The 16860-nt window shown below is 37.1% G+C and overlaps 1 protein-coding gene across 3 annotated transcripts in view; it reads right to left on the bottom strand.

Moving 5' to 3' along the window:
* The window catches only part of MATN2 (matrilin 2), a 67516-nt gene that overhangs the window by 20817 nt on the left and 29839 nt on the right, over nt 1–16860 (bottom strand). For all 3 annotated transcript variants that reach the window (XM_014879803.2, XM_014879800.2, XM_088177576.1), the window contains exons 5-8: nt 15373–15495; nt 9676–9798; nt 5572–5694; nt 1576–1698 (exon numbers count right to left, since the gene is read on the bottom strand). In XM_014879803.2, coding sequence (XP_014735289.2) covers nt 1576–1698; nt 5572–5694; nt 9676–9798; nt 15373–15495 — 492 coding nt within the window. The remainder of the gene's footprint in view (nt 1–1575; nt 1699–5571; nt 5695–9675; nt 9799–15372; nt 15496–16860) is intronic.

Raw genomic sequence — 16860 nt, 5'->3', positions numbered from 1 at the left:
ACACTTTTTTTGTAATGAGCTGTCAGAGGACAGATTTGGTTACCATTCAGGTATTCCCACAGTTTTCTTAAGATCCTTGAGCCAGTGTATATAACACTAGTACGTCCCAGATGTTTTCCCACTAGGACTGGTATATGTTAAATGCTAATCCCTTCCATTCAATTTATCATCCAGGAAATTGCAAAGTGCCAAAACTCTGTTTATGGCAGCCTACAAATGTTCACAAGGTTTCAATATCTCATCTAGAGCTCAGGAATAGGACAAATCTTTCCTAAATGTATATGAGGACAGGGTTATGAGAAGAGGAGTGATTCAAAAAAGCTCTGTTTCACTGCACTCAGCACCATTTTCATAGAATCACAGAATATCCTGATTTGGAAGGGACTCACTAGGACCAATCAAAGTCCTACTACTGGCCTTGCACAGGACAACCCCAAAATTCACACCATCTGCCTGAGAATGTTGGCCAAATGATTCTTGAACTCTGCTGCTGATAGGTTTCCAAGTACAGCCTGGAGGAAAATAACTCAGCAATGAAAAATCATCTCTTGTTACTACAAAAGAAAAGGGATTTTCCATTTGCAAGTCGATAGAACTCCATTATTTCGCTGTTTCTAAATTTTCAGGGGTACTATAGATAAATATCTAAAAAATTGTTTTTAGTAGACCCTATTGTTCTTATATGTACACTAGTTATACTTTTGTGTTACTGTCTGTCCCCTTCGTGAGAGCTGCAGTGGTAGACAGAAGCAAAGTCTGTCAAGGTACTGGATGGGGCTAAAAAGGTTAGTATGGAGAAAAACACAAGGATAAATACAAAGGCAAATGGCCTTTGCTGATTTGCCTCAATTCTCTCTAAATAATTTTTGTGACTGAGGACTTGCAGTTTGACTTCTTTTGAAACTTTGTGCCTGAGAGCAAGAAAAAGGATGAACTCTGGAGCTGCTCCAACACTCAACAAGCTTGAAAAATAATGTACCCCCAAAATCTGGAAAAAGTGGACAAAACACTTTCACCAAAGAGGTCCATAAAAAGTCAACAGGTAAAATGCACTTACATTCCTCTTTTTCTGACCCTTTCTATGCACCATTTTTCCAGGGAAGGAGGCAATTAAACTGTGAAATTGTATAAATTCTCAATGGTCATTAGATTTATAAAGAGCAGAGAGCTGCCAGGACAACTTCTGCTCACTTCTTAAGGGTTCCCATGCTAAATGTAAAGCTCAGTGTGGGGCTCTCAGTTCTCCTCCTGCTCCAGGTAAGGTGGGGCACTTTGCCTTGGGGACACTGCTGCCCAGATGGCCTGTCAGACACATCTGTCATATGACTGAAACACTGTCCTCAACACCTGGGGACGAAAAGGTCTCCTAAAACTTTTCAGAATATGTGAGGACTAATAGTTATCTTGACAAGCATTCTTTCCTAAATACTATTTCTGTTACTGTTTCATATAATTATTAAAGCATAAGTGAAATGCAGACTGTAAGAATAAATTGAAGGTGAGTCCTTTTCCCTGCATGAAAACAGAAACCCTTCCCAAGGGAGCTGAAATTAAGGATGTTCTCACAAGACTCACGTGTGCAGGTTTTTAGGTCCTCATTGATGACAAATCCTTCAGAGCACTGACAGACATAGGAATCCCCTGTATTTAGGCACAGTTGCTCGCAGCCATGATTGCTTTCAGCACAGTGGTCCACTCCTATTGATTTGTGTTAATGATTGAAGAAATCACATTGGTGTCTTAGATACATAAACTATGACACTGTAGTTAGCACAGGATGCCTTTGCAGAGCAAAGGAAAAAGATCAGTACAGCATTTTACTTACACAAGTATCCCCATCTATTTGAGTAACCTCAGTTAATTAACAACACCCAAGATAAATTAATATAACAACCCCACTTGGCACACAGAAAACTTGGTGAAGTACAGATTTCCTTTGCCAACAATCACAACTGAATTTACACAAAGTGGAGAGAAGGGAGAATCCTGAAGCCCAGTCTGGTCTCACCCACAGAATCACTTTCCTTCTTTAAAAAGCAAGAGTCTATTTTCTGTTCACCATTAAATTTTCACAGCAAATATGAGTCTTAGCAATTTTTGAAATAGAAATTATGGCTTTCGGATTGTTTCATAAAGATTAAATTCTTTTTTCAACAGGATGAGAAATCACCAACCTAAAACTTTAACCTGCCAACAGGTGCAAGTTGTTAAAGCCTCATGAGGAACAGACAGAAGTTATGAGTGTGAGAGTGTCTTAACATGTTCCATTTCTTTGATTTTCCTATTTCTATGCCAAGTGAGATAAAATGGAATATGTCTTTTGTGTCTTGTATGTCACTATTTGTGTGAAAGACAAAAGGTGGGGCAAGGGAGAGAGGTGTGAACTTGGTTTAAAAAATACATTTCCTCACAGTGGACAGCAAAGCTGTAGGGTGAGATACATGCACTTGCACATGTACTATGCAATTTGCTGACTCTGTGAGTACAGAAAAAGGACATTTTAGGAAAAAATCTTTGAACTTCCTCATAGTGTTTTACTGCTGCTTTGTTAATGACTTGTTTTAGTTATATAGGCCCAAATCACTTTAGCTTAACTTGATCAAAAGTAGTGGAGTTGCCTCAGACACAAACACAGTCTTGCATGTCTCCTTTGCAAATCATTTACAGATGTGAACAGACATGTCTGCAGCAATTTGTTTACATTAAAAAGAAAATCTGTACTTAATGTTAAATAACCACTTATTCTAAATATTTCTGTTTATGCGTTTCTTTAACTAAGCAACGAGTTTGCAGCAATTGGTCCAGATTTGCCATTATACACAGAGAGACAATGTAGGCTTGAACAAATGAAGCTGAGGTGTCAGTTTTTACTAGCCAAAGCAAGCTCCAGCTGGAACCTCCTCCTTTTTCCAAGAGTTCACATCATCATGAAGAGGCTTGTGTAACTTCTCAGAGCACGCAAAAAAAAGTGGAAACTAAAAAAAGAGAATACTCATAATCTCTGTGAAAAACTACATCTGTTTGGCTCCATCTTTTCAATACAAACACCCACACCAACATGAACCTTTAACATTTAAATATTTGGGGCTCTCATGCAGAATTTTGTAACACACTCTCAAAGAATGCAGTGATCACAATGGTGCTAATTCCCAGCCTTTGGAAATCATTATAACTGTGAATTTTGTAATCATATGTGCTTTATTACAGGTGTAAAAAAAAATACAAGCAGAGGAAAGAACTAGAGAAGGCTCACTGTTTTTACAAACAAGGAATGTTCATAGAATATATTAATATTTAGAAATTCAACTTGAGATAGTCTAAAACTATAATTGTCAAAAAGTTGCAACTCATCCAGGTTACCTTAAATATGGCTTTATCACAGTTTATTTAAAAATTATTATTCCCTGTCCTACCAAGTTTTTTAAAATTTTCAGTGACTGAGTATTCCTTTGGAAAAGTGTGTTATAAGTGCATAGAGGAAAATACTTAAGTCATTTCAAAATGGTTCTCTGCAATAAAACTATCTTCTAAAACTGTGTGATGCCAAGTGGGCAATGCTGTTGGGTTTCTCTGGGGCAACACTGATCCTTGGTTTAGCAACATTCTTCTGAAAAGAACACTTCATTGAATGGATCACTGAAGGTGTGAACATACAGAAGAGATGGGTCTCCTCATATCCCCACAGATCAGCATGCAGCAGTATGAGGTGTGCAGGTTACACAGCCCCTAGCAATGATGTGGATGTTCAGCAGCAAGCACTGCCTTCGTGTTAGACAGTGCCTTTGTGTGAAATGGCTGAACACGATTCCCCGGTTATTTGGATTGGAGAAAACGATGCTTTAGTTCTCTATTGGATCAGCGATCTCACTACAGCATTACTTCACTCGGCCTGGCTTCTGGTGGACTTTGCAGTACCATAGGTTTGCATGACTCAGAAATATCTCAAAAGGGACCCAGGAGTGTTTTCTCACTCTGTTCACACCTCTCCCTTGCAGCAGTTCATGAGACACGCTCAGGGCTGCACGTATCCCGGGCTGTTGTTGGGTGTATCTGGGATGACATTTGCACACAAACGACTCTTCCATGTTAACACATTCATGTGCACAGTCATGCTGACCTAAAGCACAGAGGTTTACTTCTCTAGAGAGAAAAATTTAAGCCAGCCATAAGGATTTCTGAAGTAAAACAGCTAAGAAAAACTCACTTTTCTTAAACAATACTGGATTCCATGCTTTGGACACCTACTAAAGCTGACAGTGAGACGAGGATCTGAGAGCTGACTGCAAACACCCAGCTATGTAAGGCTTCACTTTGACCCCCACACATCTTCTCCTGGAGTCATCAGAAGTCACACGTGGTGGTGAAAGAGGAATGCCTGGTGCTTGTCACCACTCACCTATTGTCCCTGATTTCTGAAAAGGGCATATATGCAAACATTCTGCTGTATTTTATAAGCTAACATGACCCTTGTTACAACAAGATTTGGAATAGGAGCCTAATCCTGGAAACATCACTAGATTTGCTGCCAATAAAAAAAGCCCCATAAGGAAAAATACCCCAAATGGGAATTACAATTTGCCTTTAATTTGCAATTACATTATTGGCAATAAATATTTTATACAATGCCATTCTTTTCTTCTATTGGCTCTACTTGCTCTTCCAAGGCTATTGAATCTATAAAACCCTGAATGTATTAAAATAACCTATAGATAATAAAAAGCAGAATAGCATGGATTACTGCAAAAGCAGCACTGTGCAAACAAAAATGCTTTGTGAGAGCATATCTTTAAGATAGAACAAAAATACAGTTTCAAAAGCAGATACATTTTGTGAGTGTCTAGAAATAGAAGTAGATTGCTCCAAACAAGTTTATTATTCATAAAATATCAGTAGTACAATTTTCTCCCCCCAACAACTGAGTCATGAGATCAGCTATTTCATTTTGCTGAATATGTTCTCTCTAAACTTTAACATATTACAGTAAAAATCTGCTGTGATTCCAGGCCTCCACTCAAGAAGAGCTGTAACACTAAGTCTTTCTAAAGTAAATAGCATGTATGACTGGTTTATAGCACTGACATTGCTCATGCTGTTTTTACAATTCTTTAGGAAACTGTGAAGTTTCGTGTGTGACTCTAAGTTGATTTTGATAGCTGTGTTGTCTGTTCAATACATTTCCAAGCTGATGAAATGCATCTGTCCTTGGCTAAACCACCTGGGTAAAACAAGGTGATTTTTTTTTAATGTCAAAGCTGCTTGTGTCTTTACAAGCCAAGGCCAGAAAGTTTCAAGTAAGTAATTAACTTATTTTAAGTAATTTTGGTTCCTACATTAATCCTCAGGTTTTCACAAAAGTCTTCAAAAATGTCTAATATACAAAGTAATCTGCAAAACAGTGAAATGTAAATTTTCCCAACATGAGTCATTCAGTTAAAACTCAAGTTTATAGAGAAACATTCGTTTCAACCTTAATTACAGAGAAATCTTCTATCCTTTCAGAAGGGAAACAATGCAGTTCAGGTTCAAGAAATAACAGCAGGTGAACTTTATTATGTCCAAAGGACTACTCACTTTTGCATGTTTTCTTATCTGGATTAAGTCTAAACCCTTCTTGGCATCGACAGAAATAGGATTCATCTGTATTAACACATTCCTGTTCACAACCATGGTCCTGAAGAGAACAGTAGTCTGGTTCTAAACAACAAAAACATTTGTGTCAGTGAGTAATGTAATTTCTCAGAAATAAACTAGGTATTATTTTGTTTTCTTTTGCCTCTTTTTTTTTCTTAGGCACCATTTTGGTGCTTTACCATATTGTTTCAAATCATGAAAATAAAATGTTTCTTTTTTTTCAAATATGTGCTGCACTGATGTACACCTGACACATACTACAAAGAATTACTAGAGAACAGAAATAGTTCATGCAGTAGAGAAGTTAGAATCTTAAATATTTCTTAACATTTTGCAGCTAAGCCTTATACATGGCCTCATCAATATTGCCTCTCTTCACTCAGAGCATGTTAGCCATGATGTGTAATAAACACAAAAACATGCTTTCGAATGCTGTTCATTAGATCACAGCAGGATAAACAGGTCATTAGGAATGTGGATTTTTTAACAGCTCTGAGTGCTTGCTTCACAATTCTCCCATTTGAAATGCCCATGGAAGAGAAGATGAGCAGTCTAGAAACAGCTACCACTTGTGGATAAAGTACCTTAGAAAGGAAAGAAATTGTGCACTGAGCACTGAGTTATTTTCTATATAGAGTTCATCATTATTGATGAAGTCAACCTGACATTCACTTAGATGCAGTGTCTGCCCATCACTTAGTTTTGTGTCAGTGTAGTTAATTTATATTAGTGAAAAATTATCCTAACCCCTCACCACTGCTAAAAGTAGATAAACAAGTCACAAATTACATAAATCAGACTTGAAAAAATACCCAGGGACTTTTGAACACCTCATTATACAACCTGAAAACTCAGGAGCTTTTATTATTCTCAGAAGTTAATTATTATTCTCAGAGGTGATTTGCTTTCAGAGGCATGGACAGTTCTTCCTTTGGATTTGTGGCACATCAATGGAATTGAGTCTTTATATATGATGAAAGCCCTTTCTGATAATTAACCACCTGTATTTTCAGAATAAATGAAGTGGAATGTGACTTTCTAAGAAAACTTGGAAGGATTGTTAAAATTTATGAACACAATTCTGTATATTAATTAACATTGATAATATTAATTAACATTTCCTTTACCAAAGCTTTTTTTGCCAGCATATGCACATACGTGTATATACATAACATGAAGATACGTTATGTGTTTATTAAAATGAAAATTGGAAAATATATTTTACTCAAGAGGGCACTAAAGAGACAGAACCCATAAAGCCATGTGTGTGCACCAGAGAAATGCAGCTGTATGCTTTTCTCAGTGCTGTGGTGCATTTACCTGCTCAAATCCTTGCTCACTAAAGTGTGCAGGAGAGACTTTACCTGGATAACTGATTCTGAAGATGACCACAAGGGTTAAAAAATACATATTATCTTTGTGGAAACTTTGAGCCTATTCTTTTTGGAACACTAAATCTTTTCACAGAGCTTCATTAACACAGTCCAGATTAAGGATGTTAACAGACCCTTGCCTAGCTACAAATTATGTGAACCCAGAACTCAAACAGGCTTTTCATAAATAACAACAATTGAGGCTCAGCAGTGCTCAGTACAAGCAGAAGCTGCCATCTGACCTCTTGAGGGGAGCAGCAAGAGTGGCAGAAGTCTCCTTAATAGTAGCTTGAATGTCCTCCACCTGCCTCACTGATAAACCAAATTTGCAGTGCTCTTCCAGCCATAGAGCACTCTGATGGTTTCCTTCAGGAGCACTGCTCCCTGTGTTTCATTTTGGAATAGTTCCCAGAGAACATTTGTTAGATATGCATGACCATACTGACAACACTTATATCTCCAAGCATTTCTTTGTAGCCATGAGCATAAAGGCTAACTTTCTATTTTTGAAAGGGGAGTAGGATTCTGAGACAATCATGAGATCTCAGGAGTGGGTGCCTCAGGCCTGCTTGCTGATGCAGAGAACTAGTCTGGCATGGCTGTGAGTCTTGACTAGCTGGCCATCAGCCCTGAGACTCAGCACATAAGCCAAATATGTAGAAATTTATGTTGAAAGGTTTAAAGTCACAAACATTTTAAATCCAGTGATGTGTAGTTTGTTTGTTGGCACTGTTTATGCAGACTCAAACACAGTGTGATTCATAACATATGGGAACTAGGGGACACTTTTGCTCTGAAGAGCTCTCATGCTGTCTTAACGTGCAGCATTAAAAGCTACATAGTTCTTTCATTCATGCTTTAATTTATCAGCAAGGCTCGGAGGATATCAAGTGCCAGGAATAGTGGCTTAGTAAGTCTTATTTGTGCTTATTTATACCCAATATACTCTCTCAAGCAACAGATAGAGGATAGAGACAGGTCAAACCTGAAATACTATTTTCCCAGAATATTCCCTCAGATGTCAGCATTCTGTGAATTATCAATTTAAACATGTTAAAATAATGCATACAGTTAGGCCATAAGCTAAAAATCAGTGAGGGCACATGAAATGTTTATGCAGTTTTAAAGACTTTCTTCAGTTCAAGCTGGAGGAGAAAACACTGCCTAAAATCCACATTCTAGCATCAAAGAAATTAACAAAAACTTGTGCTTGGGCAGTGGAAAGCACACTAAAATAAGATTTCAAATGTATATGGATGTGGAAGTATATATGGAAGTATAATTAGCCAGCCCTTAGCTGACAAATATTTGACAAATGGGAATGTTAATACAACAGACAAATCATGTTAATCACTGCAAATACTCTGGCCTTTAGGAAGCAGAAATTTCATCTTCCCTGACTCTGACCATCTAAAAATTATGTGTCCAGTCTGGTAAGTCATCCAGACCCCTGTGTATTCAAGGAAAATACAGGCATATGTTCCATAAGAAAATATATGTTCCATAAATTTGTGGCAGAACTGGGAGCAATCACCTTTGAGAAATCTATGTCTCCTTCTCTTGATGGTAAGAATATACATGTACAGTCTGGATTACATATTTTCTTCCTAAATGTTAAATTTGAGTGGAAGGAATATCAAGCATAATACACAATATAGATACAGTCTGTGGGATAACCAAGTCTCTCACCAGAAGGATTGAAATGTCCCTTAGTCTGGGAAAACACAGAAGTGCAGTACTATATTGATGTATTTCTTCAAAAATAGTGTTTGAACATGTTACTCAATGATATGGGCTAAATTCACTACTGGCAGCAGCAATCATCTAAAACTAATGGAGCTTGCCTGCTTACAGGCACAAGAGTAATATTACTTTATCAAAGCCCACATTTATGAAGAAAGGTAACTAGGAAGGTGCATTAAGGTTTTCCCTTGACATTTTCTGAAAGGGAGCTATGACATTAAACACTATGGAGGTTTCAGCTTGTTTTCCCAATTATGGGAGGCCTCGGCATGAATATTTTCTCTTCTGTCAGATCCCCTCCACTTCATGTCCATTCCTAATGCCAGTAATTTTTGATCTTTTAAGCCTAGTACCAAATTTGACAAACAACAAACAAGCAAAGCCATGAAGTTATTATAAGCTGGTGGAAATATGGAAGCCTGGTAGAAGATACTGATACTGCCAGAGCTTTGTCACATTATCAGAGAACTTACTCTGGAGAAAAATCCACAGAAAAACAGAAGGCAAAGTTTCTTTTGATTGGGAAACTACTCATTATTTTAGACCATTTTACAAAGCAAACTGATTATAAATTGTCTTGCATAGACTTGTTTTTTTACCCAGCTAGGGAGATTATATTCTAACTGAAAAAAAAAAAAAAATGAACGATCAAAGAGAAATCCAAGGCAAAGCTTTGGCTTTTTGCTGTTGAAAAGGAGCTGGGTTTCATGTTAAAAGCTCCCTGTTCATAGGAGGGACCTTTACCCTTAGGCCCTCCCCTCAAAACAAATTGCTTTGCTTTCAAGACCTTTGGCTTCCAGGGCACTCCAACATTTTCTATACCTGATGCATTAACCAGCATTCCCAGGACCAGTGGGAGGATTACTGCTGACAGCTGGAAGACAGAAGAAGTACAAACTGTTCATAATTAAACTTTATCACAACTTACTTCCACAAGTTCTTTTGTCTGGATTTAAAATGAACCCTGGGTGGCATCTACAGTAATAGGAGTCCTCAGTGTTAACACATTCGTGTTGGCAACCATGGTTATCCAAAGCACAGTAGTCTACAACTGAAAAAGAACAAGACCAACGTGTAATTAGGAAAAAAATTTGGAACTATTATGCATAGATATTATGGTTCTAGTGACACACGGTAGCTATAAAAAAGGAAAAGCTGATGTAATTACTGTCCTGAAAAGCCTGTCTGCAAAAAGTAGTGCACTTACAACATCATTTGGTAAATCAGATTTTAAATGAGTCCTGAATAATTTCTCAACTTTGAACATTTATCAGCTCTCAGACTGTCAGGAGCCTTCTCAACATGTTTTCTCAGATCTGGAAACCATGCCTCACTGAGTAACTCTGTCCAGATGTTCACACTGTAGGCCAGGGCACAGCAAAGTGTGTTTGATTTAATTCTGTCTTCTGTCTCTCAAGTCCCAGACCTGGAATTGCTCTACTTTTCCTTAGTCCCCTCCCAGCTGTATTAATTCTCAAGAGCTGTTCCTGTAGCCTGAGTATATAGGAGAATCTTGGCATTATCTTCTATACTGAGGACTGTCACAGTATATTCATTCCCTCTAATGTGCTCCAGATTTGTTCTGTACAAGACAACTACAACTGCAAAGCCTGAGAGCTTCAGGCTGATATTCACCATGGATATTTTGCTTATATAATGCCTTTTGCAAGAAAAAAAAATACCACAGGCAGTCCAGTCACTTATTTCATAAGTCTGGTCATTACACAAATCCATATTTAAAAGTTAGATTGCCAAAGGGTAATAAAGTAATACTGCAGAGTTTACTCTGTCAAGCCCATTCAAAGTTGCTAAAGAAATTAATGGATTTAAAAAATTTCTTTGCAGGTTAAGCTTCATTTCCACAACAGAAGTCTTAGAAGACATTAAAGTCGCAAATCTGGTGCTCTGCCTGCAAAGAGCTGCCAGGCTTATGTTAGGAAAGCATACCTGATGCTTTCTGCAGAAGACAGTAATGTGCTTAGCTTCATACCAAGACAGGTTCCTCTTTGTCAACTGAGTAAATTTTTTCACTACTTTATACTGCTGAGCCTCACCAATTTCTTTAAGAGGCAGTAATTTGTTTTAATGAAATCAATTCTTTCTGCAGGTGCCCCACATAAATCATGCACACTCAGGTGTCTACTATATTTAGTCAAAATCATCTAGTCAGGAAAGCAGATAATCTATTTCAGTTACTTTGAAAGAGTTTCTTTTAACCCTTCAGAATATTTGTGTTGAATCAAGTTAAATTAAACTACTTACTGGCTACCATGTGATATCATTTTCCTGGCAAGAACCTTTCTGTTTCCAGTCTGAATCGATTCATATTAAAACCTATTTACTGAATATATGTTTCAAGGACATAATGTGTCACAGAATTAGCTTTCCTTTTCAATTAATTCTTGCACATTTTCAAGTGTTTAGAAGACATATTAAGAAATAGGTAGGCCAAAGAATATGTGCTATTAAGCATCATGTCTGAGAAATAGCCCATGTGGATGTCTCTGGAAAGTCTGGAAAGTCACCTCCTCCATTTAAACCTTAAAAAAAAAAATTTCTACTGCAATACCTACAACTGCCCAAGCAATGATTGTAACAGTGAGAATAGAATATTCAGTTGGAAGAAACACACAATGACCATTTAGTCCAACTGCTTGACCAGTTCAGAGTTGGCTTTGTCCAAATGCCTTTCACATACTGAAAGGCTTGGAGCATCCACCTCCTGTAGGAAACCCGTTCCAGCATTTCATCATCCTCTTGGTAAAGAAATGCTTCCTAATGTCCAGTCTAAGCCTCTCTTGGCACAGCTTTGAACCAGTGCCACATGTCCTACCCCTGGGAGAAGAGCATATTTCTATGCTGAGTCATGAGACACATGAGAATGTGAAAACTTGAGATTTCACTGTTTTGAATTTTATCTCACGTCTATTTCAATAAGAAATTTTTCTAAATGATTTATTAGTGTTCTTTTTAGGGAGCAAACTATTAATTCAGTTGTCATCTCTGCATATTTGTTCCACCTTGTTTTTCTCACTTGGTACTAACAAGTGATGAGAACCATCTTTTACTTCCAGTTACCAATTCTGCACTTTGGGTGCTCACACTGCCCTCTCTGAACCGTGGACTGTAGGGTCACCTTTTTCCTAAGGGGTTGTTTCAGCCCTGTGATGTTTAACAGAGGTTATTCAGGCTTGGGTGGGTGAAGGAAATTTAGGAGAAGGGTAGGAGAAAAAGGTGTGAAGTAAGTAAAGGCATAAGGAGGATGATAAAATATGTGAGGGATGAACAGAGCAGACTCATGGAAGACTCATAAGAACGTAAGAAGCAGCCAAAAAAATCCAGCTCTGCCAGGACTGCAGAGAGGTGCCAGCAGCCAAACCACTGCCAGGAAAAGAGGATCCAAGCCCAGCAGCTGCAGTAAGATGGAGACAGTCTAGCACTAGTGCCAGGAAAGAGAGAACAGCATGTCCAGCAACACCAAGGTGGGGAGACTAAATGTCCAGCAGCATGATGGAGAAAGTGTACCTCATTACCACCAAACTTTAATTGACAGGACTTTGTCCATGTGAAAAACAGTTCAAAAAAGGCAAAGAGATAGTGGCCTGCCAGCCAGATTTACTGATGAGCAAATGGTTTCAAGTATTATTTAGCCTACAAATTCATTCATAAACTGTGGTTTATTCTAAGTGGTTGGTTGTTCAGTGGTCAGCTTGAATGAATACATTGTGAGTTCTGGCTGTGAGATTTCATATAATTATTGTCAATCAGGTAACTGGCTGACACGTCAATAAAGCAATAAGTATCACCACTGATCCTTAAATTAGCCCATCAGAAAAATTTAATAAACAAGTGAAATGAATTTTCGGGACTTTCTCATTAGCTTTTGCTGGAGTTAAAACTTTAGAAGTCTTAGATATCTTAGATGGAAACCTCTGACTCTTTCCCAGAATATCACAAAGTATATTTCCTACTGAAATTCTCTTTTCATTCTCTGGAAGGGGAGGAATTACTAACCTTAATAAAGTCACTGATTTTTACAAAATTGTTATTCTTCTCAGTGATCTCTTGTATACGTGTACATCAAGATCTTCTGATCCTGCTCATTTGACAATAAATACTTCACAGAAAGGAAGGGTTAACTGGCTTAGGAGTAATGAAAACTGAGAGTTATCACTATTGATTCAGTGCTACACAGTCTCCCTTAAAATTTTTTCCAGCAAGGATGATTATTCATTGATGACCACTTCTGCAGAAACTGTACATTCTTAGTAGCATATTCCTCAAAAATCTCAAATTGTTCAAACCTGAAAAGTCAGATTCTGGAGGCTGACAATAGGATTTGCAGACAAATTAGCATCAAATTCATAAATTACCCAGACAAGTTTTCCTGTTCAGGAAATGTAGAGAAACTAAGTTCTGCACAGATCAAATATAATTAATATACATTGAACCATTCTTGTACATCAGTAAGAAATTTAAAAGTTAAGTGGTCAAATATGCAACTGCAAAAGAAAACGAAAAAATATAAATTTTAATAATATGCTTTAAAATCCCAATTAATACTGCTAATTATTGCAGTGGTATGAATAGGATGCATTCATGTTTTGTTGCTAAAAGGTACATATGAATAGAAATCAAGTGGAGAAGAAACACTGCTATAAAATGCAAGATAGTGAACCCATGCATGCTGTATTTTGAAAATAATTGGAGAATATGAAATCTCTAAATGTCAACAATAGTGCTTATAATAAATGTGTCTCTCTTCAAGCCAAAGAGAGTCAGTGAAGAGGTAGGAAAAAAAAAATGTCAAAGATATATCACACCTCCAAACAGCACTCTCCCCAGAATTCACAGATACATTATTAACAGGCAAAAAAAACAAATACCAATGCAAGATATTTAATAAGTGGCATGGAAATATTTTGAAGGTTTAAGTAACAAAAATAGACTTACTATTTATTACAAGGGATAATATTAGACTTGACAAACAAAGAATTTCACCAGAATGATGCTCTGGTAGCTACCTTCCCAGTAGGACTATCTTGGGCTGTCAAGGAACTTCAACTTACTAGAAAACAGTAACAACAGCTGATGACACTAAGCATGAATATTTCAGATTGGAATACATGGTAGGAAAGAACTGGGGATGAAAGAAGTTACCAACAGAAGTCATATATTTTCTGTCGCAGGATATAATCAAACAAACAGCAGAGAAATATATCCTTTATCCTAATACAAGTAAAGGTCAAGAGGGTCTGCTAAAGTGATTAGATGAACATTAGATACAGAAATTTGGGCCAGAACATAAAAACTTGCCGAAACAATCAGTATCATCTGCATTTTCAAAACAATCTGGCTTCAAAAAGCAGGTTCTTAAAATAGTATATGAGTGGCCAAATTATGCAGGACACAAATTATGTTGAGACCTTTAAATACTCCTATCCTGAAATCATGAAGCTACAAGAAAAGGAAACATTTTTGAAGAGTAAGCACAGAGTGAATATTCCTCAAAACCTCATGTTATCCCAGGCCTAAAAAACTTCAAAATCTTGTTTGAAGCTATATGCAGAAAGTTCTGTAAATTGACACTTATTTTGCATCTCGAAACAGAGTTATCCTGCAAGCCAATAGCTCTTTGAAGGTAATAAGAGAAAAATATGTTAGACCTGTCTTAAAATGACAAGAATAGGGTGTTGGACAAAAGCATTGTGGCAGCGTGTGGCAAATCTGAGGCCAAGGATTCACTTGGATTCATTTCCATAGGACTTCCATTTTTGTTTGAAATTAAGCATGCATCTAAGTGCTTGCCTGAAGAGAATACCTAACAAATAAAGTAATTTTTCATACAGATCTCACTAAGGCTTTTTGCAGTGGAAACCAGAAAACAGTATTTTCTCAGAATGTAGCACAAGATGAAAAGTTTACAAGAATAGGCTTGTAAAAGTGAATATACTAGAAGTATTCACTACTTCTAGAATAAACAGGGAAGAAGAGTGAGATACTTACAGAGTAATAGAGAGGGAAGTATGTTTTGTGCTAAAAAAAATTTGTACCATATTTCCACACTCTCTCTTTTAAGTTGTAATTCTTGGAGCTGATATTTACTTCCACATTGCCTGCAGTGAAAATTAAAGGCACATAGTGGATAGGTTCCTAAAGTGGCTAAACTTCCCTTAAAGTCATCTTTCCAAAAAGGGATAGAAATCTCTCCTCACATTACCATAAAATCAAGTGAAAAAGCCATTAAGGAATTGTCCCCTTTCAAGTTCTTTTGTGCATAACTTCTGTCTGAAGAGGAGCTACCGAGTTTGTCCACCTTTGCTTTTTTAATGGCCACATATATCATGCCAGTACATTGCTGACCACCTACACAGATCTTGAATAAAACATTGGGTGTGCTGTTTCAAAATGGAAGACTATTTTCTGTGTGAAATTAGTTGGAACAACTTTCCCAAGACACAAATCATTATCAGTAAATGCCTACAGACATGTTAATTATGTATTCTTTCTCATCTACCACCCATACAGGAGAACGTAATTGTCTATGCCTAAAATGGATACCAATTTATATTGAATTTTGCTTTGGTGTCAAGAGATAAATGTGAATTGCTGAATTCATACTCACCAACACAACTCTTTCCATTTGCATCAAGCTCATACCCTTCATAACACTGACAGACGTAGGACCCAGGTGTGTTCACACAAATCTGCTCACAGGCATGTTTCTCCACGGCACAAAGGTCCTGAGCTACAACACAAAATTGCATGAGCATGAAATTCTTTGACCTTCTACAATGCACAGGTAGACCATAGATCAAAATAAATTTCAGGAAGCTGTGTACAGCTCTTTAGGGATGAGATCATTTTAACACAGATCTTGCCAATGTTCTGTCAAACACTGAAAGCCAATAGAATCGGTCACTCAAAGCTGAGGCACTCATTCCTTCAGATGAAGGCAAAGACTGTTAATGGACCAACGGTGCATAGTAGAGTTGCTTGATGTATGTTTCCCTAGAAAGTTCAAAGGGCATTCTTCAGGGATTTTTTTAAAAAAGAAAAGTAATTGTGTTTACTTCTGTATTTTTTTTTGCATAACCAGATAAATGATAAGGAGGTTGGAAAGGGAAAGAAATGGAAAACACAACAGCAAAAAACTTAAATTTAATTTCTGAGTTTTAGAATTTTTCTTTTTTTTTTTATGCAAAATACCATAGCAAGTTACCCCTCCCATGCGAAAGATCTCAAAAAAATTACCATGACAAATGAGGTCAGTTCAGCACCTAGCCAAATAAAGCACACTGGGCTTTCTTTTCAACAGACTAAAGCTTTATGAGAACCCCAAGTTTCCCCAGCGAAAGCTCTGGAAAGCAGAGTACTTTGTGTTGCTCAAAGACTGCTCAACACATAATGGTCATTTACAGCTACAAAATAGGCTTTTGGAACATGTTTGAGGAAATCAGCCAAGCAAAAACAAATTTTCTTTTATAGCTGTCTGCTTCATATCAAGCTGCATGATGAACAGCATAAACAGTCGCTTAACTCTTTTGTTCCAGTGTAAACACCCACAAATAGATAATTTTCCAGCTTGTTTCAGCTACATTCCTCTTTTGTGTTATTTTGTTTATTAATGTAAGATTTGAGCATCCCTAGAGAAGAATGGGACAGATTAGTTAAACAAACAAATACAGTGTAATAAGTAAAGAACACTCATTATCTGACACAAATACTCTTCTCTAGAAAAGTTAGACCACAGTACACAAGAGGAGCATCCTTTCATGGATGCAAAACCATTATAATTAATCAAATGTAAGAATATTTTAAGTTGAACAACAAACCATTTCCCAGCCTGAAGCAAGGTTGTCAGTTCATTGCTGATTGAAGCCATTTGGTTAAGGGCTTTAAAGAACTGAGTACTGATAGCATATACACTCAACTTTAGAAAAAAAAGAAGAATAAAACAGAGTCTAAGTTTAGGTACAAAAGAATGAAACGAGAGTATACTATTAGGTACATACCATTAATCTTTTCTGCACTGTTTAATTCAGAAAGTGTTAAATTATGTATATAAGGAAATTATTTGTTCATGGAAGAGTTGCCAAATACATCCAAACCT

The sequence above is a fragment of the Sturnus vulgaris genome, chromosome 1 (assembly GCF_052056855.1).
Source record: "Sturnus vulgaris isolate bStuVul1 chromosome 1, bStuVul1.hap1, whole genome shotgun sequence".
NCBI lineage: Eukaryota > Metazoa > Chordata > Aves > Passeriformes > Sturnidae > Sturnus > Sturnus vulgaris.
Note: the sequence above shows the minus strand (reverse complement) of the source record. Positions and strands in the feature narration are given on the sequence as shown.